Below are 27454 nucleotides of genomic sequence, written 5' to 3'. Positions count from 1 at the left end.
CCACCCCCGGAGATGGTGGGCAGGGAGGTTGCAAGCAGATGGCTCATCCAGCTCAATCAGCCTTCAGGTAATGTGGGCCAGTCCAATTGAGACTCTTAATCATGAGAGTACTGCTAGAGAGCTGACATATGCTTACACCACCACATGCATGCTCCCTCCTCCCAAACTGTATTCTACATGGAAATACTGATCCAAGGGGGCGACACCCTCCCTCCATCTCTTTTTTTTCTTTGGTACTCCCTGGGTTAATGAACCCAGTCACAACCGGGGAATAGCAGGCAGTCACCTGACCAGACCCCTACTGTCACTGGTAAAGAGAAGAACCCCATGCAGCCAGGGAGCTCCACCCCTGCAGTCATATGAGTGCAGCACATAGACTGGCCCACCTGCTCTCCCATGGATCATCTGAGCCCCCCAGGCCACCAAGGCCATCTGTCTAGTGCCTCAGACCCCAGCAGTGCAGTGAGGGGTTGACAGCCCTCTCCCACACACAAGCAAGACTTCATGTCCCACCCTGTTACCTGCACTGCTGTGTAAAGGAGGGCTGACATACTAGAGACAAAAAGTGTTGTTTCTTTGCTGCCATCACCACCACAGAGTACATTCTTAAAATGAACTCATCTCCGACCATTGAATGGTGTAAAGTTGACATATAAACAAGCAAAGACAAAAATGCACATATATTTGAATGCCATACAGCAAAACTTCTGATGGAAAATTGAAACATACGTTTCCTGCTTCTAGTGAGAGACATTACTGAAAATTCTAGGCACTGCAATGAAATTTCTAGGCACTTGGCTACCTGGTGCCTGGGATTTGTCAAGCCCTGTTCTAGAAGCACTTCAGTTTGAGCAAGATTAACAAGTAGGAATGAGCAAAGCACAGTGTAGTGCTTAGAGTGTTTGATTAGGAACTGGAGACAGCCAAGTTTGAATCTCCACTCTGCCATGGAAGCTTGTTGGGTCACCTTAGGCCAGTCATTCTCTCTCAGCCTAACCTTCCTCACAAGGATGTGAGGATAAAACAGAGGAGGGGTGTTCTGAACTGTTTTGTGAAAACATTAGGAAGAAAAGCAGGGCATAAGTATTTAAATAAACAAGTAATAAGTCATTACTAAATTGGATAGGTAAAGATTAAAAATACAGTCTCTTAACCTAAAGCCCTAACTAACCTTGGATTGGCAGAATCTCTTAGACCAGTGAAGAGTTGTCATTTAAAAGTACATGTATATTTTCTTAATTGAATGAGAAATAAATTAAAATAGACTACATTTAAAATTACTTTTCATAAACCTACATTAGGTCAGTATGTACTGCCACGGGTTAAAAAGATGTCAAATTAATATTTACTATATTACTGAAGATGTTTCAGAAATTTATTTTGAAGTAAGGACACCTACAGTTTCAATCCTTATAGTAAGGTCTGGATAAAACTGACTTTTCATAAGGGCCAAGACTGGAGTTTCATGATATTTTCATGAAATTCCTTATAGAGGTTTCTGTCTTAGTTTTAAGACTTCCTTTATTGCGGGATTTGTGTGTAGTAAGACCATATCAAAGGGCACCGCTGCTTCATTTCCTTTCATTTGCACTTTTGTACTCTTATAATCCTCTTCAGACTAAATTTGATCTGACTCTTCAAATTAAAAAAGACAGTAAGAGTATCTATAAAAAAAGCCGAAACATTATAAGATGAGCAATGATGTAGGAAAAGTCTCAACCACCAATGCATCAAGCACTCCTCAACTAATACAAAGACTGCATATCTAGCTGATCCCGGATCTACATAAAAAACAACAACCTGAATCTCATAAAAAACAAATAACTTAAGTATGTCAACTGGAATGCTTGTTTTTTAACTCCAGAACCGAAAATGCTTCTGAACATGTCAAAATATATCACTGTTTAGGTAAAAAGTGTTTTAAGGTGATGAGTAAGCTTACCTCATTAGTTAGTTAATACTACTCATTCTGTTGCACTCCAAGCACTGACATTGGTGGACAAGAATTAGTTTGACTGGCAGGGTCATTTATTTATTTATTTATTTATTATACCACTTCTCTTCATTTAAAATTTCAAAGTGGTTTACAACAATTACCTCAGCTAAAACTAATACACAACATAATATATTCAATAAAATCACAACAAAAAACACCATAGTACAAATACTTAAAACTGCTCTAGTCTCAATCCCAGACTATAAAACCCTACAGATAACATAAAATTGCAGGTAGATATAATATACAGCAATCAGTTCTGCCTTACAATAAGAATATTACATCCCAAAAGCACACTGGAATAGTTCTGCCTTGCAGAGTTTCTGAAACATCAACAGGTCCTGCTAGGCACAAGTGCCTTCCAACAATGCATTCCAGAGGGAGGGCACCACAATCGTGAAGGCCCTCTTTCTGATGGAAGAAAGTCATGCCACCATGGGACCAGGAACCATCAGCAAGCCCTGCAAAGTGAGGGGGGATCATAATGGGAAAGGTGGGCCCAAAGGTATGAGGCTCCCAGACCCTGAAGGACTTTAAAGTAAGAACCAACACCTTGAATTTGATTTGGAGACCAGTGCAGCTACTTCAAAATCAGTGTTATATGAGCTGACCATGGTAAGTTGGTCAGCAGTCTAGCAGCCGCATTCTGCACCATTTGAAGCCTTCAGAGCATCTTCAAGGGTAGCCCTATGTAGAGAGAATTGCAGTTGTCTAAATGAGAGGGGGCCATCATATGGATCAACTTGGCAAGGTTGGAATGACATAAATATGAGGAAAGTTGTTGATCTTGGCGAAGATGGAAAATGGCATCTAGCCACCATGGACACCTATTTGTGGAAATCTTACAGTCAAGCCAAGCCCCCACACTCTTCATGGAGTTCACAGCAGAGAGCTGGACCCTGTTGAGTTACTGAGGAGCAGCAAATTCTCCACAATCAAAGTCCTTCCCAGCTACATGACCTCAGTTTTCAAAGGATTTAACTTCAGCCAGCTACCCGTCAGCCATTCTACCACGGCATCCAGGAACGGGGCCAGGAAAGAGATATATGCTTCTGGTTGCTTATCAAGTAGAAGGTAGAGTTGGGTGTCATCCACATAGTGGTGGCATCCAACCCCAAACCTCCCAACAACATACATATACATATTACATATATATATATACACATATATACACACACCTTACAAATGGAGGGGGGTATATCAGCGTCCAAATACGCAGAGCACCAGAAGGAGCTTCATCGTTCCCTCTCTTCCGCACTGTGTACTTTCACTACCAGAAAAGGGGGGCAGGCTGTTTGTCTTATTGCCAGTTCCACACATCTGCTTATGACAGTACTGTCTTATATGTAAGGACTGCATTTAGAAGGCCGCTTGGATTCAGTCTGTCAGTATCAGGTTAGGATACAAGCCATTTTGATTATACTACTCAGCACACTACTTCTCTTTAAACTGCATTTAAAACCATGACCTTCATAGTAACTTTGAACCGGTCATACTGAGAGCAGTCCTAAGGAAGTGTACTCAGAAGGAAGTCCCACTTTATTAGGCAACATATACTCCCCAAAAACTGTTCCTCAGATTACAGTAATAATTGTTTATCCTAATTTCCCTCACAGGTTTATTGTGTGGATTGGGAGGTCCTATATGTTGTATGACAAATTAAACAAAAATATTAAAAATACATTTGCTGTATGCATAGAGAGATGTGACCCGCACTAACTGCTGCTGAGTTTCTCTCCAGAATTCCATCCCCTCTCTGTTGTCCATGTTGCCCCTTTGTTATTGGATGCTGGGACAACACTCCCATAGGCTCAAGTATGATATATCTGAATGGCTGTTATGTCTCTCAGAGGCAGGACAGCCTCCTGTCTGTCACAGCCTTCTTTCAGATATTTTCTTTGGGGTCATATTTGCTAGGTTCCCCTAACTTTAAACCAGATGGTGCCAGTTCACTTTGTGCACATGTGCATTCTGGTGCTTCCGATGGCATCACTTCCAATTCAAACCAGAAGTGATGGGTCTCAGAAGGACTGATTCTTTAAGAATTGTTTTCGCTATGTTTGGGTGGCTTCCTAAAGAATCTGCCTCACTGTGACCTTGCTTTGGTTCCAACCTGAAATGACATTATCAGAAGCCCCAGAGTATGTGTGCAACATTTTGCAGCTTGTTCCAGCCTGCCTGCCTGCCCACACCATTTCCCTCTGCTGGCCACGTAAGCAGTGGCATACGTGGCAGCTAGGGTGGGGGGCTGGCAACCTTACTGGAGCTAGTGTGTTTCAATTTTTTTAATCTAGAATGTTATATTAAGGAGTGCATTGGTCTGGTATACAAAGCTCTATGTAAGGTCTCCCTGGAGGGCATTATTACTCACTTTTTGAGGGGAAGGGCACCTCTGCCATTTACTGTTCACTTCCCTCCTAGGACTAATTTGCAAAGTTACTCCTTGGAAGTCTGTGCATACGTTCACCCATTTATCTTGTTATCTTTTTAACAAATAACAGGATATATATAGACTGTCTATTAACTTTCAGACTGTGTAATAATACAGATTTTGCAGACACAGAGACATTTCAGCACAAGAATGTTTGAGATTTTTTAAATCTCTCATTTCAGCATAAAAGAGTCACCAACATTTCCAACTTTTCTCTTGTCCTCTGGGATTCATATCATCTAATACTACAGTTGGGCTAAGAGTGTTAAAAAAGGCTTTCCTGCTAGTTCCTTAGAAAGATACCCTGACCTGGATAGCCCAGGTTAGCCTGATCTTGTCAGATCTTAGAAGCTAAGCAAGGTTGGCCTTGGTTAGTAATTGGATGGGAGACCGCCAAAGAAGACCAGGGTTGCAGAGGCAGGCAATGGCAAACCACTTCTGTTAGTCTCCTGCCATGAAAACCCCATCAGGAGTAGCCATAAATCAGCTATGACTTGAGGGCACACTCTTCCACCACCTTAGAAAGATAAAACACATGGAATTTAATTCTTTCTCTGTCCTTGTCATGTCATGTTCATGATGTGGAAAGGGCCAATTTAGTGCAAATAAAAAAAATAGTGTTTATTTTAAATGTTATTTTATTAACTATTAGGAAACACACTGTTGTTGCGAAGATTTTAATGTCATATTTAAATCATATGCAATTTTATTTAAGATTCTTTTATGCTAGTATATTGTTTATATAATTTTAGTATTTTGAAAGACACCCAAAATACCTTTGGTGAAGAGCAGGATAGAAACAGTTAAAATAAATTTTTACAATGTATATACACTTCTGAAATTCATCACTGATTATTGTTCTCAGTTACTTCAGTACTAAACATACCCTGAGGCTGCAACTAACACATTGCAGTAACACCCACTGGAGAGGTACTTAGTGTTCCAAGTAAACATGCAGGGAATCTGACTTTAAGATGCATCCCTTTAATTTCAGGTATTCAGGAAAACACTGAGAATTGGATTCATATCTCTACATTACACTAGTGTGTAAACAAATGGCATTTCAACCAGTGCAGTCAGTGTAGCAAACAGAACATGGGAGATTTGAGATCATTTAAATCCCTTCACAGGCACAAGCTTCCCATTGATTTTGTATCTGCATTGAGCTGTGTCAACTAACTTCACAAGGATGTTGCAAGGATAAGATGGATAGAGAGGTCACTATATGCTACCCTGGGTTCCTCAAGAGAGTGGGTTAAAAGTGTAGTACCTAAATTAAATGTATAACAGGGGTAAGAGGGGGAAGAAATGGCTGTAGAAATTGGCCCCACTCAACCCCAAAACAGAGAGTACCTGTCCTACCTGTATGGAGCACTAGGAGCTGGTGGGAGTAGCCCAGAGAGTGCATTGCCTCAGTGGGAGGGATATCCTCCCCAGGCCATGGGCCCACAACAGACTCCCCCCAGTGGTCTTAATGGCTAATCTGCCCCAATGTGTAATATATATATGCAGATCTACGATGCAGACATTGTTTATACCTGATACAACTGATTGTGCTATGGAATCTGGGGAGAATTCTCCTACACCTGTGTGATAGTCAGGACTGGTTCCAGCTCCACCTCTCCTGGGAAACAGCCAATGAGAGCTTATGGAATGCTGGGTCAATGACAATTGAAAGTCTGTTGGAAGGCAGTGTAACTGAGGTTTCGAGACTGCTAAAGAGAAGCAGCAAAGAGATAGCTGGTTGTATTGTCGAAGGCTTTCACGGCCGGAGAACGATGGTTGTTGGGGGTTTTCCGGGCTGTATTGCCGTGGTCTTGGCATTGTAGTTCCTGACGTTTCGCCAGCAGCTGTGGCTGGCATCTTCAGAGGTGTAGCACCAAAAGACAGAGATCTCTCAGTGTCACAGTGTGGAAAAGATGTAGGTCATTTGTATCTACTCAGGAGGGGTGGGGTTGAGCTGAGTCATTCTGTAAGAGTTTGCCAGGGTGTGGAATGCTAATGGCGGGAGGCTTCACTGTAACCTGAGGAGGTTCTTTTGCATATGGATTGGTGCTTGATGTGCTAATCTTCTCTGCAGGGCTATTGTCGGGTGTGGAGTGTTTTGTTGGCCTGGTGTTTTTCAGAACTGGAGCCCATGCTCTGTTCATTCTTAAGGTTTCTTCTTTCCTGTTGAAGTTTTGCTTATGCTTGTGAATTTCAATGGCTTCCCTGTGCAGTCTGACAAAGTAGTTGGAAGTGTTGTCCAGTATTTTGGTGTCCTGGAATAAGATACTGTGCCCTGTTTGAGTTAGGCTATGTTCAGCCACTGCTGATTTTTCAGGCTGTCCAAGTCTGCAGTGTCTTTCATGTTCTTTTATTCTTGTCTGGATGCTACGCTTTGTGGTCCCGATGTAAACTTGTCCACAGCTGCAGGGTATACGGTATACTCCTGCAGAGGTGAGGGGGTCTCTGCTGTCTTTTGCTGATCGTAGCATCTGTTGTATTTTTCGGGTGGGTCTGAATACTGCTTGAAGGTTATGCTTTTCCATAAGCTTTCCCATCTGATCAGTAATTCCTTTGATATATGGCAAAAACACTTTTCCTGTAGGTGACTGTTTTTCCTTGGTTGTTTGATTCATCCTGGGTTTGATTGCTCTTCGGATTTCATTTCTGGAGTAGCCATTTGCCTGAAGTGCGTGGTTTAGATGATTAATTTCCTCATTGAGAAAGCGCGGCTCACATATCCGTCTTGCACGATCCACTAATGTTTTCATTATGCCTCTTTTCTGTCGGGGGTGGTGATTGGAGTTTTTGTGTAAGTACCGATCAGTGTGAGTTGGTTTCCTGTAGACCTTGTGACCTAACTGAAAGTTTGCTTTGCGGATGACCAAGGTATCCAGGAATGAGAGTTTTCCCTCACTTTCTTTCTCCATTGTGAATTGTATGTTCAGGTGGATGTTGTTGAGATGATTCAAAAACTCCCTCAATTCTTCCTCCCCATGGCTCCAAATGATGAATGTATCATCCACAAACCGGAACCATACACTGGGTTTGTGGGGTGCTGATTCTAGAGCTGTTTTTTCAAAATGTTCCATGTAGAAGTTTGCTATAACTGGGCTGAGTGGGCTCCCCATGGCCACCCCATCCATCTGTTCATAGAATTCGTTGTCCCACTATATGGACTCCCCAAAATACATAAAGATTCAGTCCCACTCCGACCCATTGTGAGTGCCATTGGTTCACCGACATATGAATTAGCTAGACATCTGGCAGATCTCCTGCAGGACCACATCGGGAAAACCTCGTCTTACATCAAAGATTCAGCAGATTTCATCAACAAAATCAGTTCTCTGAAACTCAATCCACAAGACATACTTGTCAGTTTTGATGTTGTATCCCTGTTTACCAAGGTTCCAGTAAAAGACACTATTGCACTGATTAATCAGATTTTCCCAGAGGATGTAACAGCCTTATTCCATCATTGTCTGACAACCAGTTACTTCCAATGGGACAACGAATTCTATGAACAGATGGATGGGGTGGCCATGGGGAGCCCACTCAGCCCAGTTATAGCAAACTTCTACATGGAACATTTTGAAAAAACAGCTCTAGAATCAGCACCCCACAAACCCAGTGTATGGTTCCGGTTTGTGGATGATACATTCATCATTTGGAGCCATGGGGAGGAAGAATTGAGGGAGTTTTTGAATCATCTCAACAACATCCACCTGAACATACAATTCACAATGGAGAAAGAAAGTGAGGGAAAACTCTCATTCCTGGATACCTTGGTCATCCGCAAAGCAAACTTTCAGTTAGGTCACAAGGTCTACAGGAAACCAACTCACACTGATCGGTACTTACACAAAAACTCCAATCACCACCCCCGACAGAAAAGAGGCATAATGAAAACATTAGTGGATCGTGCAAGACGGATATGTGAGCCGCGCTTTCTCAATGAGGAAATTAATCATCTAAACCACGCACTTCAGGCAAATGGCTACTCCAGAAATGAAATCCGAAGAGCAATCAAACCCAGGATGAATCAAACAACCAAGGAAAAACAGTCACCTACAGGAAAAGTGTTTTTGCCATATATCAAAGGAATTACTGATCAGATGGGAAAGCTTATGGAAAAGCATAACCTTCAAGCAGTATTCAGACCCACCCGAAAAATACAACAGATGCTACGATCAGCAAAAGACAGCAGAGACCCCCTCACCTCTGCAGGAGTATACCGTATACCCTGCAGCTGTGGACAAGTTTACATCGGGACCACAAAGCGTAGCATCCAGACAAGAATAAAAGAACATGAAAGACACTGCAGACTTGGACAGCCTGAAAAATCAGCAGTGGCTGAACATAGCCTAACTCAAACAGGGCACAGTATCTTATTCCAGGACACCAAAATACTGGACAACACTTCCAACTACTTTGTCAGACTGCACAGGGAAGCCATTGAAATTCACAAGCATAAGCAAAACTTCAACAGGAAAGAAGAAACCTTAAGAATGAACAGAGCATGGGCTCCAGTTCTGAAAAACACCAGGCCAACAAAACACTCCACACCCGACAATAGCCCTGCAGAGAAGATTAGCACATCAAGCACCAATCCATATGCAAAAGAACCTCCTCAGGTTACAGTGAAGCCTCCCGCCATTAGCATTCCACACCCTGGCAAACTCTTACAGAATGACTCAGCTCAACCCCACCCCTCCTGAGTAGATACAAATGACCTACATCTTTTCCACACTGTGACACTGAGAGATCTCTGTCTTTTGGTGCTACACCTCTGAAGATGCCAGCCACAGCTGCTGGCGAAACGTCAGGAACTACAATGCCAAGACCACGGCAATACAGCCCGGAAAACCCCCAACAACCAAGATAGCTGGTTATTAATACATGTTCTCTTACATAGTAATCTTTCCTGGTTTAACCACAATCTATCTATGAATTTTGAAATAATTCACTCCTATGTTTTATATTAAATATGTAAGTTACTCTTTGTTCTATTTTAACCCTGGCTGGTGTGAAGTTGTTGGCTGAGGGGAAATAAAGCACGCGCGCGCACACACATACACAAACTTTTGAAACACTCTGGTCACGACAAATGGGCCAAGTTCAATTAATGGTGGCAGCATATTAGAAGAAGTTAAACTCTAATTTCCCATTCCCTAATAGCCCTTTGCAGTAGCTGGATGTGGGGAAGTAAAAAGAGGGAACTGGCTGCCCGTCTGGTGGAACCTCTATGAGAGGGTAGACCCAGTGCGGATTTTGGTTAGGACTCTCTTCCTAAGAAATAGAGGTTAGATGGGTGATGTGACTGCCTGTAAATCCCAAAACCTGTAAAGGGGGGTTTATGGTGGGTGCAAGTGTCCTAAGCGGGTCAAAGCCTGCTTGATCACTATGCTACCAAAGCTGTTGTAATATAAGGGTTCAGTGGTTGGGTTGCCATCAGTCAGTACTCTGTTGATTCAAATCCCACTACCACCATGAGCTCTGCAGATGGACTTGGGTATCAGCCCCAGCTCCCCAGCTGCACTGACTTTGTTCGCTGCTGAGAATGGGGCACTTATCTGTCTAAAAAGCAGTATTCACGTGCAGTTATTATTATTTCAGCAGCCTATACTTCAGAAGCGTCCTAACAGGCTTTGACCTCACCTCTGTCCTCAACACAAGGAAGCGAGCAGGTCTCCCCCGCTTCTATCAAGGCTCAACTGCGGCTCGCCTAACCGGCGCTCCTTCCTCTGGAGCCGCTCTCTGAGCTCCACTCACCGCCCCGCCCGTTTCCTAGGCGGCGGCATCTCCAGAAGCTCGGACTGCCGCCTGGAGCGCCTAGCGGTTACCCAGGCAACCTCGTTCCTTACCCCCGCCCGCTACGGCTACCGGGGAAGGGGAGGTGGCCTCGGATGTCTCACTCCGGAAGCGAGCGAGGAGAAGCGGCGCCATGCCGATTGGAGAAAAGCTGGAGGTTTTGCGGCGGCAAGCCACTCAGAGGCGGCTGAAGAAGTTCGCCCAGCTGAGAGGTGCAGTCGGGCGCCGGGGAGGGGGTCTGGCTGACTCGGCACTGCGCGGCTGGTTCCCAACTATGTTCCCTTTTGCTTTGCCTTGCCTTCCTACCCCGGATCGGAGGCCGGCCTTGAAAGCGAGGCGACCAACTGGAGGCGATCTCGTTCTCTATGCCCGGGAGGGTGGAGCGACTGCACACGTCGCCGTGGCAACTCCGTCGAATGGGCGTTTTACTGAGCAAGTCTCCCTTTTGTCGCCCACCCGTGTTAGAACGCAGAGGGGGAGAACGCCTATTAGTCTTCTTTGTTGTGAGAAGCATAGGTTGGCGTAGCCTGCAAGAGCGCCAGAGCTGATAAGGATAGTGTGAAGCTCGGGCAGCGATCCTATCCACCGTTTCCTCGCAGTAAATACCATTGAATACAACGACTTCTAAGAAAACTTGCCTAGCACACACGCTTAAAATGCGTCCGCGTCTCTTAAAAACACAGACGAGTTTTAAGGATCTGATGGGTGGAAATGCAAATACTTAACATGGGACAACACAGTAGGAAGAGGAACTCTTTTTATTTCAGTCGTCTCCTTCCTCTAAGGGCGTCCTATTCCAGTTTGAGCCCCCACCCCTCTCGATATGAGAACAATTTCATCCCAAAACAGTGCTCATTATTATCTCTGCTCATTATTATCTCTCTGTCTCATTATCTCATTATTATCTCTTGCCTGAAAACAGTTCTGCAAGTTACCAACGTGGGATGAGGTTTTGTTTTTGACAGGCAGGGCATCAACTGAATAGAAATTGCTCCTTGCCTGAGGGAAAGAATTATGTCTCAGTAAAGCTTAGGTTTTCTTTTTAAATCTTCTGATGTTTATGAGGAGAGGGAACAGTTAATTCTCAAACTGCAAATCTCCTCCTCCTCCAATAGCAACCAGAAAACGCTAAAAACTGTCCCAACAAACCTCACCAGCAGCAAGAGAGGCCCTATACATGACTCCTTCCATTAGGCAAGGAAATATTCCTTCTCTTTTGAAAGGCAAAAATTAAGATGAACAAGAGAGCAGTCCTAAGCAGAATCCTACTCAGGTCTATTAAATGGAGCTTATTCCCAGGAAAGTGTTCTTAGGATCCTGCTGTTAGTGCTTTAAACAAAACAACCTCCCCTACATTTTGGGATAGTAGAGAAACATTTGGGTTTCCAGAGAGCCTGAATATGTAGCCAGGCACCTAGCCATGATCTACTCCCCTTGCATTAATAAATTATGTCCCTGGGAAGACAACAAAATCTTCCCCTTGCCACCTTCCAATATCTCTTCTCAGCTCTTGACAAAGTACTGACTTTTTCAAAAATAATCAACAGTTGGTGGATTTTGTTCACTCGAGTTTTCTCCATACTTGAAGTGCAGGAAATTTAGATGTTCAGGGACCTGAGGAGGTGAGATGCCTTTGAATTGTCAGTATGTGGTTGATTCTTATATGACAACTCCCACATATGAGGCTGCCCAAAATGCTTTTGTATGGTTGTATCTCTGTGTGGATATTTTAACATTTGCTATTTGGATCAACTGAATTGCATCCAGAAGGCCAACTCATAGATAAGAGGTATGCAAGTACTATAGGTAGGCATTGCCACAATACAAAAGCATTTTTCAGCAGCGTCCTAGGAACACAAGGAATAGGGAAAGAATGAAAAAGATAATTTAATTTCCTATTTTGTTATTTACGTCATTTGTACCATTTGGGACCCAGAGTGACATACATCGTTACTCTGTTCTCCATTTTATTCTTACAACAACCCTGTGAATTAGGCAACGCTGAGAGTGTGTGGCTGTCCCAAAGAGGCCCATAGCCTCTTTGTTTCTGAGTTCAGTGATGCTTTTAAAGGTAAGGTACAAGACATACCCCAGGTTATGACTTGGAAATCTTTTTGTGTACCGTAGGGCCAAAATATGCATTAGGAGCATAGGGTCAAAGTACGCATTAGGAGCAAATGCATGTAACTTTAGTCCAAAGGCCACTTCCTTGGTTTAAAAGTTACTCTGGAAGGATGCAATTGAGGGGAGAGAGTAATGCAAAAGTAGGGGCACAACACATACTTCAATTTTAAATCCCCGTGGGAAAAGTTGCAAAGAACTTTGCATACAGTCAAAAGTACATTTGCTCAGAAGTAAATCTCACCAAGTAGAGTGACTGGTGTGGTCCGAACTGTGGGGAAATAGAGGTTGGGAAAAAGGATCAAGCAGACACACACTCATTATTCAGCTTCCTCCAGAAGTGACTTTTTAAAAAGAAAGATCTTGCCAAGATGGTACATATGCCGTGAAATCCTAAGCAGAGTTACTACCGTCTAAGCCCATTGATTTCAAAGGGTTTAGACTGGAATAACTCTATTTACAATTTCACTCTTAATTTATTTACTGACTTTATAGTCCATCTTTCTCAGTAAGACTCAAAACAGACTACAAAGTGTAGGTTGCTACAGTCACTGTGATGAGACATCTATAAAGTAGTGTACTAGGACTAGGATTACAGAAATATGAACAAGCATAACATGATAGACAGTGCAGATGCAATGCAGAGAAATGTTATTACATTAGTAAAAAATAATGCAGTGACAACAGGATAATATATATCACAAACAGATAAATACATCCTGTATACAGTTGTATTGTCCGCAGTCCCTTTTCCTTTATAAAGCTCATTCCTGAACCAGTCTGTTACAGTCCTATTCCTTTTTATAGAAAAGCTCTCCCGAACACATCTATTTTAGTTAGCAGAATGAATGTGGGAGCCCTTCCGGCCTTCCCAGGTAGACCATTCCAGAAGTTGGGGCCTACAACAGAGGAAGCTAAGAGTACAAGTGGTTGTAGATCTTGCCCATTTGCAGAGTGGCACCTGCAAAAGGCCCTGAACAAATGAACAAAGCTGTCATGGTGGGATATAGGAGGAGAGGCAGTCCTTAAGATATGAGGGTTCAAGGCCATGCAGGGCTTTGTATATGGCAATAACTTGATCTGATGTCAAGCAGCCTTTTTAAAATGTCCAGAAACTACAGTAGTACTGAATAGTGGAGCAAGAATGCAGTCTGGAGAGGTTCAGAGTTAATATTCCAATCTTGTTACATTTGTATCAACTTCTAGTCTAGTTCCAGGGACAATTCAAGGTCCTGGTATTGGCCTTTAAAACCCTATATGGCCTAGGATCTACATGACAAGGCCTATTTCCATACAAATTTACACAACCATTACCATTATCTTCAGAGGCCCCACTTTGACTGCCCCCACTATCTGAGGCTAGATGGGTGGCAACCCGAGAAAGGTCCTTTTCGATCACGGCACCAAAATTACCGAATTCTCTCTTCTCATGTATCCCCATTGATTGTTGTCTTTTGCCCACAGGTAAAGACTTTTGTTTCGTCTGGCGTACCCTTATTACCATCTTTCTAGCTTGTTTTTAATTGTCAGTTTTATTTAGGTGCACTTTTTTTACAAGTTCATTTTTATTCTCTTTTAACTGACAGCTCAAATTGGGCAGAAAGGCAGCATACAAATGGTTTAAATAAAATAAATAATAAAATAAAAATGTTTTGTTATAACATATTTCTCCACATTGCACAGCTAAACTACAAGAACTAAGGGAAATAGGCACCCTTATGTATTTATTTATTAAAACATTCATACCCTACCTTTACATGTGGTTCAAGGCTAGGGTTGTCAGATGGAGACCATACTAATACTAGACCCCACGAGAAGTGGAGGGACTTAACTTTTCGCATGCATGCACAGTGCACACTCCTGAGGTAGCATGGTGCCATCACTGTAGGAAGTGACATCATGCTGACCCCTCACACTTCCGGGCATCACTCCTGGGCAGTATCGTGCAGCTGCAGGAGGCTGCCTGAGTGCCCAGGCTGGCTGGTCACTCCTGGATATCACTGTGCAGCTGCAGGAGGCTGCTTGGGCGCCTGGGCTAACTGGCTGCTTCTCCAGGCTGGCAGTGGCACTGCACAGGTGGTGGGGGAGGGGAGGGGCCAGGTGTCCAGTTTTGGGGAAACATTTTCTGTGAACAGTCCCCCCAAACAGTCCTGGCAATCCTATTCAAGGCAGCTTACAAAAGTAGTTTAAAAACATTTTCGGTTAAAACCAAAAGCCAGCAAGAGGCTGCCTGAAGATCATAGCTGAAGCACCAGGATATATTGTGTTGCACTCTGCAGGCAGGGCAGGCCTGATTTAGTAGCCCCTTAAATAGGCTTCAGGCTTGGCTGGTGAGACTTGGGAGACACTGCTGGAGGACTTATCTAGTGGACCAGTTAATCCAGCAATTCAGCTTTCTCAAGCCTCATGGACCTTATTTTACTAAGAGCATCAGCATACTTTCAGGACATCTCTAACATAAGCAGTTTTTCCGTCTCTTATGATAACATTATTTTTTTCAAACAGGTAAAGTTGTACCGACTGGGGAATTCTGGGATGTAGTTGTAATAACAGCAGTTGACAAAAACCAGGAAATTGCATACCAACAACAGTTATCAGAAAAGCTGAAGAGAAAGGAACTACCTCTTGGTGTTCATTACCATGTTTTTGTAGATCCCCCTGGACCCAAAATTGGTAAGTTCTTTACACCATTTCCTGTTAATACTAGAAGCGAATTTCTACACAGAAAAGTAAAAAAGGCATAATCAAACCACAGTCAAGTGCTTTAATTCCCTTCCATTGAAATTAGTAGGGTTTTTTTAAACAACAGCTGGATAATACCCTTGGATTTGCAGGTCTCTGACTTTTCAGTCCTCTAGTGAGCAGATACTCAGCCAGTTTGTAGTTTAAATATTCACTAAAATTTGATTAATTTTCAGACAGACAAAAAGATTCTTCTTCTGGTGCATATTATGACAGCTGTATCTCTTTTGCTGAAAGATTTCCAGAATGCCATTAGAAGCTGAATTATATTAATTAAATTTCCAAAAATATGTTCAGATACAATTATTATGCTTCTTTTGATTCAAGTGTGTAACTCCCATCAGTATTAATGCGTCAGATGTTCTTTTGGACAACATAGTATTTGATTAGATTCATTAAGGTTTATCCTAGTTTAGGTATTCTTGATGCGTTCTAATCGGATTTTATGGCAACTTGGATTGTGAGATTATTTTCCTTAGGAGGAGGAACTGGATGGTGGTGGTTGTTTTTGGTGGCAACCCTTTGGTCAGCACTACATCTAAACATTTTTTAAAATTCTCAGCCAATTCTCCTTTGATATAAGGAAAGAGCTACTCTCAGAAGATCATGAAAACCTTCATAAGATGGTTAACCTTTCCCTGTCTTGTGTGACTTGATGTATACTGTTGACATCACAGCAGTCATTAGGTTTCAGAGTTAACCGAATGAGGTCATTATCTGCTAATGGATTCCCATATACACAATCAGAGTTTCCCCGCTGCCAGTTATGGAAGGGCCCATACTTTCTGGGTTTCTCTCTGGTTACAACCATAATAGAATCCTGTATTTTTGTAATTTTTTTACGAAGTGATTGCAGTTATATATTAATAATATAGCATCATTTTTAAATTGTTATCTAAAGTAAGGTATAGAAATCTATAAACGTTCATATATATTGCATTTATATAAATGGTCTAAAATCAGACTGATGTTATCAAGAAACGCACAATTGGAACAAAACTTGCAATATCTTTTCACCCAATATAAAACTGAGTTTGTTTTATTACGTATATATCTGTGTATTTATGGTCCTCCTTCTTCACTGAGACTCAAGGTGGATTACACAATGTGAGTCAATAAATCGATGGCTCAGATGTTCAGTAACAATTCAATACGGTATGGATTGCAGATATTTGAATACTAACAGAAATATGAATACCAAACTGAAACAATGCTGAAACAAATCATATGTCTATTCCACTTGTCCTCCAGGAACCTCAAGACAGCATATAGGTGTTCCCATCCCTATGACATAAGTCAGGCCAGGACACAGAGACCAGCCCAAGGTCACTCAGCAAGCTTTATAGCCAAGTAGGAATTTGAACTGACATAGATTCCAAAAGAGATGAACTTGTCATCAAACTTATGGCGAGCCAGCCCAGTTTAATAGACAAATGCACAAGTTGAATATCCTTGACATTTTATCCTGTTTTCAAATATTGTTATTCTAACTGAAGAATTAAAATGTTTTGTAGGAAATGGTGGATCAACACTCCATGTCCTTCGTTGCTTGGAAGAGCATTATGGTGATAAATGGGATTCTCTTACTGTCTTATTAATCCACTCTGGTAATCTTTTCCTTCGAATGACGCTTTTCTTGTATTATGTATTTTACAACAAATTTGAGAAAAAGATAAAAATGAAGGTGAATTGGGGTTTTCCCTGATGTAAAATTTAGCTCAAATTAGATTGTCTGAAAAGATTATCAAAATTGGCCTCTGGATACTTCAACACCTCAGAGGAAGAGGAATAAAGAGTGATCAGTACCAGCATTCAACAAAATCTCACTCAACTATAGCTAGAGTTGAAAAGGAGATGGGGCCTTACTTGTGATACGTAATATTGGATTCACAAGCCTTCAGCACATGGTGACTTTTCAGTACACTTGAAATAGTCATGTTTTCAGCTGTATGTACCATTGGTTTGCACTGGATTTGAGCATAATGTGGAGCATACACATTGATATTTTCTTTCTTCAAAATTTGAAAGTCTGCTGTTTGCCTAGTGAATTACACTTCCCAGTGTGGTTAAGATCTGCAGTGTTATGCAAGCTGATACACGCTTTTTTTAAAATTGAGGAGTGGCCGTATAATTACGCTGGTTTCCTAAGTAATGTTACTTTGTGCAAGAAAGTTACTGATTTTGATTTGGGCTTGACGAGTCTGTTGTCTCCTTTTTATAGCCCTAATTATCCAACTCTCCTTATAAGTTATATCTTTGTTTGGGCCATGTATATGACACTTTATGTAAAAATAGCACTTTGGCCTTTTAGCATAACCATTTAAAATTGTTCTAATTGTCAAAATGTCTTATTGCAGGTAAATAGATGGTATAACAATATCCCAGGTAGAGACAGCTCAATCTGTTCTCTTTACACATATAGACATTTTATTTGTGATAAGGGACTTTTTAGAAAGGAAGTAAGGGAGACAGTTGTATATTAAGTGTGAAGTTTTTAACATTAATATTTGAAGTGTAATCCTAAACATATAAACAGGGCTTTTTTTCTGGGAAAAGAGGTGGTGGAACTCAGTGGGTTGGCCTTGGAGAAAATGGTCAAATGGTTGGTGGCCCCGCCCACTGATCTCCAGACAGAGGGGAGTTTAGATTGCCCTACGCACCGCAGGGCTGTGTGTAGGGCAATCTAAACTCCCCTCTGTCTGGAGATCAGGGGGCAGGGCCACCAGCCATGTGACCATTTTCGAGAGGTTCCGAAACTCCGTTCCACCACGTTCCTGCTGAATAAAAGCCCTGCATATAAACATCATGTATACCCTTCTGAGTTACTTAGAAGAAGGGAAAGATAAAAACATGATAGAATGGTACTTAGATGCAAGTTCCACTCAGCTTGTGAAGCTTTCTTCCTAGTAAGTGTACTTCAGATTGCAGGTTTATACATTAAATAAAAATTAAAGGAATTAAATTAAGGAATTAAATAATTAAGGAATTAAATTAAGGAATTAAATAAAAATGTATTATTTGAACTGAATAGTCTATGAATGAATTGCTACACATCAGCATTGCTACAGAAACTGAAGCAAAGTCTTGTCAATATAGCCCATGTCACATTGTCAGCCTGTGGCCCAGACTGGTCTTCTTCATCTATGTGTAAAATAAGCACTTCTGTACCCACTATTTTGATCCAGTGTCTTATTTAATGCCCTTGATAGCTCTTTATCCTTTAATGCTGATATTAAGATGAGGAGTATCTTGGGTGTCAGAAAACTATATACTGCCAGGAAACATCCTGCACACAATCACTGGATGCTTCTTCCGTTGCAGTGTTTTCACTAACCATACTTGTAAGTTCCATTCCTGTATTGGAAATTTATAGATTCCAAGATGCCCTGAGGGATTTTAGAAACTTTGATGGCGACTGGATTGGGTCATTGGCAGGAATTTGGAATGACAGGCCCTCACAGACTGTTGGTGTGGTTGCTTCCTGGGGCCCTCTCAGATGATTCTGATGAGTTCCTGCATTGTGTTTTACCTCAGATTTGAGGGATCTGAAAAAGGCTGGAAGGCAACTGGAGCAATGGTGGTGAAAAACTTATGCTAAATCTAACACAATACACTTTAAAATTCATTTGAAAGCCTGTGAGGTGGCAGCTCAATTATTCATGGTAATTGGGACTTTGAAAACTCATAACATGGAGTCACAGACAAATGGGAATTTGGCCTTTTGCTGTGATATTTTTGTGTGATTCTTTGCTGATAAAATATTTCAGATCTGATCTGACCTGGATGCCAACTTAGTTTCTGCAGTAGGGTTGTCTGCTGCCCTATCTGGTTGCTTTTGTATGGCTCATTTCATGTCAACAGAGTTCCGGGTTATAAGAGAGCTACAATATCTAGTTTGAACTCTTGCCCATCATAGCTCATGAGCTCTTACAAGGAGTTGCTACATACAGTGTTACGAAGGATTGGATTCTTGGGTCAAGGCACGTTTCCTTGGTGCTTAAGGAATCAGTAATTAGATCTTTGTTGAAGATGCTTGTATTGAATGCTCAAATTAACTGTAAGCCAATATATAACTTGCCATTTGGGAGTAACTGGATAGTAACTGAGCAGTTATAGAAATATCTGTTCTCTTGAAGTGTTTCAGTCTGGCTTCAGGCCTAACTTTGGGACAGAGATGGCTTTGTTGACCAATCTCCTTTTAAAGTAGGCAAATACCTCCTCACTGGTCATTCTGGACCTGTAAGCAGTTTTTTGATTCAGTAAATCATTTGCTAGTGTTGGTGTCTTGGAGATTAGATATAAAGATCAAATGTCTAAGATGGTTTAGTCAGTAAACTGATGAAACCAAGCTTTATATATAGCGTTAAATAAACCAGCAGATGCTGCCATCTGTATTTTGGGCCACTTCCTTGGTCCTGTGGCTAAGATAATAAACTGAAACTGAATCCTGGCAAGAGAAGAGGTGATGCTGGTCAGTAAGCCATCTGCTTTGGAAGAAATCTTACTCTCTGCATTAGATGGGGTTTTCTTTGTAAGACACCATGAACAGCTTGTAGTCCTGTTGGAGAAACAGATATCCACAGTGGCCAAAAAAGCATTTCCCAATTATGTTTCACCCATCAGCTTTCCTCCTCTTTTTAGCTGTAAATCTGGCCATGTTGATCCATGCAACAGTAATATCGAAGCTTCACTATTACAGTACACTCTCCAGAGAGCTGCCTATGAAGACAATTTGGAAATTCGCAATTGGTGCAAAATGTGACAATTGTCAGGATCAGCTGCAGGATCATTAATTTAGGAAACTTGTATGCCATCTCCACACCTATTCAAGGGAGCTCAGAACTAAAACAGTAAAATAGAATGATGCAAATAAGAGTAAAAATAATTTTAAAAAACAATATCAATAAGAATAAACTACATCAATAAAATCAGTATCAATAAAAACAGCCAATAAAACACGAGCGCTAAAAACAGAGTAGTCTGAAATGATATTGATAAAACAGTACACAGGCTATGAGCTAACCACAAGGGAGCTAAAAAAGATGAGACCCTTGGTTAAAAACCTGGGTAAAAAGAAGTGTTTTGGTGCCTAAAGGGACAGCAAGGTAGGCTCCAGGCAAGCCCCTGAGAGGAAAGCATTCCTAAGGTGAGGGACCACCATTGAAAAAAGCCCTGTCTCTGGTTGCCATATTTCTTGCAAGCATAAGCAAGGAAAGAGAGCTGTAAGGCTGCCACTCACTGTTAAAGGGGTCATGCCTACTCTGAGGCCACTGGGGGTAATCGTCACAAGTATGTCCCATTCCTGCCTGTTCACCAACATTATCTGTAGGAGATCTAGCCCTTTGGAATGGCCTTCTAAAAGAAGTTAATAAGGCCCATCTCTCCTGCAATTTCTCAAGGAGTTTAGACCACCACTGTCCCTGTATGGGGTTCTGGTTAGGCGGGACAACCTCCTAACCTCCCTCTGGTTACATCCTTTTGTATTCCTTGACCTCTCTCTCCCCTTCTAGCAGACCCAAGTGGTTGGGGAACTATGTGGAACAGAGGGTCTTCATTCTTTCATTAATCAACACAATTTATTTAAAATTATAACTCCACCCAGACAAGTATGTAGTGAATGGAAGACAATATATAACAAGGAAAAAACAAAACCCCTAATCTCTCTCCCTCTTTCTCTATACTCATGCCCTAGCTGGATGTTGTATAGGGCAGGCATGATACTTTGTCACCTCGGGCTTAACTCAAACCTACAACTCCCCTCAGAGCCATCTCTCTCTCTTCAGCCACCGTCAGCTTCCAACCTCCCCCCACCAACTGACTCACTCTCCCTCCAATCAGATTCCACTCCAGAATTGGCTCCTCCCTCCTGCAGCACCTAGAAAGTTAAATTCACCAACAGAATGGTGTTTCTCCACACCTCCCCCTCCATAGATTCTGAGCCAGAAGGGTATCCTCGTTCAGAGAGAACCCCATAGCAAAATCCAAGTATCCTGGGAGAAACCCATTAACAATACATAACATTTGTAACAATCAGAAAGTTTCCCCAACTTACAAAGTCTTAACACCCTAAGTGTCCACGTTTGTTCTGGACAGAAAGTATGCAATCACATTATGATGTCCGGCAATGTGCTCAATTTTGAAGTTGTATTCCTAGATCCTCCAGGACCACCTCTGCAATTTCAAATTGGTGTTCTTCATAGTCTGTAACCATTGCAAGGAGGAATGGTCAGTTAGGAGGGTGAACTCTTGTCCCCACAAATAAGGCCGAAGTTTGTCCAGAGCCCATACAACTGCCAAACATTCCTTCTACACTGAGGACAGGTTCTTCTCTTGGTAAATAAGTTACCGACTCAGATAGGCCACAGGATGTTTGGTTCCATCCCAGTCCTGCATTAGAACAGCCCCAATTCCATTGTCTGAGGCATCCGTGGCAACAATGAACCTTTTGTCAAAGTCAGGGGCTCTGAGTACTGGCATAGAGACCAGAGCTGCCTTCAGCTGCTCAAAAGCCACCTGACAGCTAGGAGTGAGAGAGGTGAGTGGGTCTGCAATTGCTCCAAAATTTGGGACAAGCCGTCTGTAATAGTTGGCCAGTCCTAAGAAGGCTCTGACCTGCCTTTTAGTCTTTGGGGCGTCCCACTTTTGAATAGCCTCCACTTTGTCCCACATTGAGGTGCTTCTCCCACTCCCTACTTTATGTCCAAGGTACACCACCTCTGGCATTCCAAATTGGTATTCGTTCAGCTTGATAGTGAGGCCTGCTCATCATATGGCCTCCAACACTTCAGCTAAATGTTCCAGGTGCGAGTCCATGTCCTTACTAAAAATGACAATGTCATCAATGTAGGCCACTGCCCAGTCTGCCATGCCCCTTAACAAGTTGTTTACTAGCCTTTGAAAGGACACCGGGGTGTTTCTAAGGCCAAAGGGCATCACCATGAACTCGCACAGTCCATCTAGGGTAATGAAGGCCATTTTAGCCCTTGCCTCTGGCTCTAGTTCCTTCTGCCAATACCCCTTGCACAAGTCCACCATAGATATCACCCTGGCAGAACCTAGCATATCTAACAGAGTATCTACCCTGGGCATAGGATAAGCGTCCAATTTTGTGCTACTGTTTAACTTTCGATAGTCCACACAAAACCTAATTGAGCCATTCGTTTTGGCCACTAGTATGACAGGAGCTGCCCAGAGACTTACTGAGGGTTTTATAACTCCCATCCTTAGCATTCCCTGTACCTTCTTTCGAATATCTGCCAACAGCTTACCGTTGACTCTGTAAGGTGGGCACCTGATGGGTCCATGTGTGCCAGTGTCAATTCCATGCTTTGCCATATCTGATCTCCCTGCTTCTTTCTGGAAAAGGTCCTCAAATTGATGTAGCAACCAAAAGGTGTTTTCCTTGTTGTGCCTGGACATTCCCATAGACCACACCAGTTCTTCCCATTGTGCAGGCTCTGAGAAGTGTGCCAGAACATCTAAGGGGCCATCGTCCAGCATCTCATTTTCTCCTTCCTTTCTAGTTATATGCAACATCATGAGCCTCTCAAGGAATGGCTTCAGCATATTCACATGCACCACTTTAGTTTGTTTCCCAGACCTCTCCATAGCCACTGCATATGTAATATCATCCAGTTTATCCACAATTACATGGGGTCCCTCCCATGCAGCTTTCAACTTATTTGTGCGCAGGGACAGAAAAACCATCACCCTGTCCCCTATCTTAAAAGTGCGAGACCTCGCTGTTTTATCATACCAACTGCTCTGCTTGCTTTGAGCTTTGGCCAAGTTCTCTTTAACAACATGCATCATCCCCTTCAAACGTTCTCTGAAAGATAGTACATAGTCCACCACCGATTGCTTTGCCTTTGGGATTTTCTCTTCCCATCTTTCCTTGACCAGATCTAGAGGTCCCCTGACTAGACATGGGCACAAACCACATAACGAACCAAAAAAAACCACGAACCACCCAATCTTCTGATCGCGATACAGTGGTTTGTGAGCGTCCATGGCCAACGAACCAGAGTTCATTAGAGGCATGGTTCGGGGCATTCTTCCGCAGTTCATGAAGCCAGACAGTCAGGCACCATCAATCAATTCCCTTGGGAATGGAGCCAGGGAATGCCTGAACTCTGTCTGCACTCCTTCTGTCACCCTGGAAACCTGAATGGAAGCTCAGCTTACCTTGATTGGCAGGTCTTCCTTCCAACCATAGAGCTGCAAAGTGGTTACAACCTGAGAGAAGACACCCGGGGGAGGGAGGGGGAGGGGTGTTCTGTAGCCATGGGCACTCCAATCTCATCCCTGCAAACCCTGACAGGCAGCTCTGATGACCAACCACAGACCTCCTGTGTTGCTCAATGGGACCTCAGCTTATAGAAAGCATTGGGCTCCCAGGCTGAGTTTCACTTTCAGCAAGCGGTGGAGTGTGACAGAGCTGTTGCTTGCTACTTGCTAGCCTTTGGGGAGAGAGACAGAGAGAGTTTAATTGGAGCTTGGATCCCTATTGCAATCTTGACCAAACTTAGGTAATGGCTGGAAGAGAGCTTGTTAAACACTCCCTGGGAATATGGGCTCTCTAAGTCCAACTGGGGCCGTTCTGACTCCCATGAACCACGAACCGGTTCGGCAACAGGAAAAGTTCATTGTGGTCCACTGGTTTGGGTTCGTTGTCTGCTCCGAACCATGAACCACTAGTTCGTTAAATTTTTTCGGTTCGGGCCCATGTCTACCCCTGACCTTTCTGCCAAACATAAGTTCAAAAGGGGGAAACATTGTAGATTCCTGGGGTACCTCCCTGTATGCAAATAGCAATTACGGTAGTTTTTCATCTCAGTCTTGGGGGTGAGTGTCCACATAAGCTCTTAGCATTCCCTTCAATGTCCCATTAAACCTCTCAGTCAGTCCATTGGATTGAGGATGGTAAACTGTAGTTTTCAAGTGTATCACCCAACAGCATTTCCACAAACATTCCATCCGTTCAGACAAAAAGTTGTGCCCACTATCTGTCAGAATTTCTGCAAGAAATCCCAGTTGACAAAATAACTTGATCAAGTACCTCATTGCATGGTCCACTAAAGTCAGAATAAACCATTTGCCCCTCTGAGTAGGCTTTGGGAATAGGCCTACTATGTCGATCCCTACCTGTTGGGATGCTTATCCCATGATAGGAAGGGACTGCAAAGGAGCCTGGGCTTTAAACCCATTCTTGCCCATATTTTGACATGTTAGGCATGACTTGCAGTAGTCTGTCATTATTTTCCCACTCAGTTTTATGATAATTTTTGTAAATATTGGAACTAAACTGAGCCCATGGAATAGTATACATTTTGAAAACTTTACTGTTCTTTCTTATCTCACTTAGGAAATATGGCTTTTCCCTCCATTTTCCCATGGTATGTGTTTTAGGTAATTTACAGTGCAGCTCTAAACAGGACCATTCAGAATCTCACTAGTCATTGGGGTTTACTCCCAGGAAAGTCTTAGGATTGCGCTGTTGCAGTCTTACAAGTAATGGTGTTTTCTCAGAACTGTTTCACTGTGGGGAAAAAAGTGGAAGAAATAGTGATAAAAGAATGAGGAAAGCCAACTTGTACTAACCTTTTCTCCTTGACATTTGTTTTATACATAAGCCTTCTAAGTCTTTTAATGTGTGTGTCTATGTGGATTAACGTTTGTGTATTATATATGATGATAATTTTTTTGTTTTTTTAAAGGTGGCTATAGTAAGCGTTTACCAAATGCAAGTGCCCTGGGAAAAATTTTTACAGCTTTGCCTTTTGGAAACCCAGTTTACCAGATGTTGGATTTAAAACTGGCAATGTATATTGATTTTCCCATCCAAATGAATCCAGGCATTTTGATTACTTGTGCAGATGATATTGAACTTTATAATATTGGAGAAACAGACTTAATCAGATTTGATCAGCCTGGATTTACTGCTTTAGCTCATCCTTCCAGTTTGACCATTGGTATGACTCATGGTGTATTTGTATTGGAGCCATCTTCACATTTGACAGAAAAGGATGAACTTGAATACCGATCTTGTAACCATTTCCTGCATAAGCCTAGCATTGAGACCATGCGTCAGTCTGGAGCAGTATGTGTAATGAGTCATACATCTCCTAGAGGGATGGGAGACTCAAGATTCTTCAACTCCGAGTATGTGTATACAGATAGTCTGTTTTACATTGATCACTCCACTGCAAAACTGTTGTTGACATTTTATAAACAGATGGGCAAGCTTTACTGTGAAATAGATGCCTATGGTGACTTTCTGCAGGCACTGGGACCTGGAGCAACACAAGATTATGCAAGAAATATAGAAAACGTCTCTAAAGAAGAATTGTGTTTAGTGGAAACCAGAGAAAAAATATTTAGTCTTCTAAAAGGATTGCCTCTCAATGTTATACTCTTAAATAACTCCGAATTCTGTCACATTGGGACCACATACGAGTGCTTGTTTCATTTCACTTCTGATAGAAAGCTGAAATGGGAAATGGGTTTGCTGCCAAACGTTTTCAGCATCTGTCCAAAGACTGCAGAAGGGTTGGAGAAATCAGCATGTATTATTCATAGCATACTTGGTCCCATGAGCTCTGTTGCACCGGGCTCATTAGTTGAGTACTCCAGGCTGGGATCTGAGGTTTCTGTGGGAACTAACAGTGTTATCAGTGGTTGTTGCATTGATATCAAAGCACACCTACCACCAAACACTTTCATAACGACAATTAGTGTGAGGATTGATGGACAAGTAATGTATGTAAGCATGGTGTTTGGAACAGAAGATGATTTGAAAAAGACTGTGACAAAGTTGTCTGATACACACCTACTTCATTATTTTGGAGTCAGCCTTGACCAATGCTTAGAGCTCTGGGACTTGAGAGTTTCAGACCAGCTCTTTTCTGGTCACCAGACATCTTTAGATTTATGGACAGTTCGGATTTTCCCTGTTTGCTCCACTTTAAGTGATTCAGTGGAAGTGTCATTAGCGATTTTAAACTCTGTGAAGAAAATGTCACCTTTTCAGCTGGGTGGTTTTAAACTATTGTCTATTGAAGAAATGCTTTACTACAAAGATGTAGAAGACATGTTGAGATTCAGGCAGCAACTTTATGAAGAAATCACTCTGCAGAGACTGAAAGAGAAATCTGATTTGTAAAAATGTATGAAAATGGTATGGCTTCCCCTGTTCTTTAGTTTTGAAGAGGATTTATTGCTTTCAAGCTTTGAGAAACCCAGTACCAAATGGTACAGACACATTTATTGTGTTTCAGTGAAGTAGAAATAATGAAATAGCATTAGCAGTGTTATTGTAGCATAACATTAATAATGCAAAAATGCAGATAAACTATTCTTTTGATGAAAAAATTAATGAAATATTTCAAATCTATAAAAACACAAAGAGGCAAATTTTCTTGAATGTTATTAAACTTTTGGATTTTAATTCTAGTGGGAAACAGAACTTATTAATTAGAAGCTTGATTGCAAGCCACTTAAAAGTTTTTTGAAAGATGAATGGTAGCTCTAACAACACCTTCACCTACTCAGGATTGTTTGTTTTGAAGTGACCAAAAAAGCTGTGTATTTGAAAGTATCTTTCTAAATTGCTGAGTACTGAAACTTCAAAAGAAAAGTTGGTGAGTGCATTCGTAACATAATTCTGTATTTTATGCATGAAACAAGCTCCACACTGAATGCCATTTTTGCAAGGGAGGAGTTAAGGCAAAATAGACTGGAGTACAACATCTGAAGCTATATATGCCTTTTCATATCTTGAACAATGAAGCCGTGCCTCTTGAACATTACACTTTTCTAGTTAATATAATAATACTTCCGCACAAAACTTTTTTTTTGATTCACCAGGTCTAAATTTGGAGAAGTCATTTCAAGGCGTGTTGCTTTCAGTGCAAGCTTCTGGAACATTCTGTAAAGTTGTTTATCATGGACATATTAATAATATACTAGATATACCCTGGCATTATCATTTCTTGCAATAAGGCAAATTATTCAAATAAAATATTCAAGAGTACCTTTCTCTTTAACTAAAACATACTTTTCTGTTATTTTAATGTATGTGTAGTTCATTTACTCATCTTACCTATAAGTAGATACTGAAAAGAGCACAACCATAAACACAGTGAGTGTTTGTGCTGTAACTTTAGTCAACGGCCAGATTCTGAGTGCTGAATCCAAAGGTGGTTTTCCACCAACATAACTACTGCCAGCAGAAGAGAAAGGGGTAATTTTTGGCAATTTGCTCCTCCCAGTGAGCTCCATGAAGTACTGCTCCTGGGAGACAGGGGACCTCAGAAACTGAACAATATTGGGGGAGGGTCAGCAGCCCCCCCCCCCCACTTCCACTGGTG

The 27454-nt window shown here is 42.0% G+C and overlaps 2 protein-coding genes across 2 annotated transcripts in view; one reads left to right on the top strand and one right to left on the bottom strand.

Moving 5' to 3' along the window:
* Window positions 1-10157, bottom strand: part of LRRIQ3 (leucine rich repeats and IQ motif containing 3) — a 60625-nt gene extending 50468 nt beyond the window's left edge. Inside the window, exon 1 of the mRNA XM_054980374.1 lies at window positions 10071-10157. The gene's annotated coding sequence lies outside the window, so the exon portion shown is untranslated. The remainder of the gene's footprint in view (window positions 1-10070) is intronic.
* A 185-nt stretch (window positions 10158-10342) lies between these two features.
* On the top strand, window positions 10343-27136 carry FPGT (fucose-1-phosphate guanylyltransferase). The gene is made up of 4 exons (XM_054979626.1): window positions 10343-10435; window positions 14850-15017; window positions 16601-16693; window positions 24803-27136. The coding sequence occupies exons 1-4, from the start codon at window positions 10357-10359 to the stop codon at window positions 26245-26247; spliced, it is 1785 nt and encodes a 594-aa protein (XP_054835601.1). The 5' UTR covers window positions 10343-10356; the 3' UTR covers window positions 26248-27136.
* The last annotated feature ends 318 nt before the right edge of the window (window positions 27137-27454 follow it).

The sequence above is a fragment of the Eublepharis macularius genome, chromosome 5 (genome assembly GCF_028583425.1).
Source record: "Eublepharis macularius isolate TG4126 chromosome 5, MPM_Emac_v1.0, whole genome shotgun sequence".
Lineage (NCBI taxonomy): Eukaryota > Metazoa > Chordata > Lepidosauria > Squamata > Eublepharidae > Eublepharis > Eublepharis macularius.
Note: the sequence above shows the minus strand (reverse complement) of the source record. Positions and strands in the feature narration are given on the sequence as shown.

What these genes read in the sequence shown, in the direction of transcription:
- FPGT (XM_054979626.1), top strand. Translation starts at nt 10,357, where the DNA reads ATGCCGATTGGAGAAAAGCTGGAGGTTTTGCGGCGGCAAGCCACTCAG. An exon ending in TCCCCCTGGACCCAAAATTG is followed by an intron (nt 15,018 to 16,600) that starts GTAAGTTCTTTA and finishes AATGTTTTGTAG; the next exon opens with GAAATGGTGGATCAACACTC. An exon ending in TGTCTTATTAATCCACTCTG is followed by an intron (nt 16,694 to 24,802) that starts GTAATCTTTTCC and finishes GTTTTTTTAAAG; the next exon opens with GTGGCTATAGTAAGCGTTTA.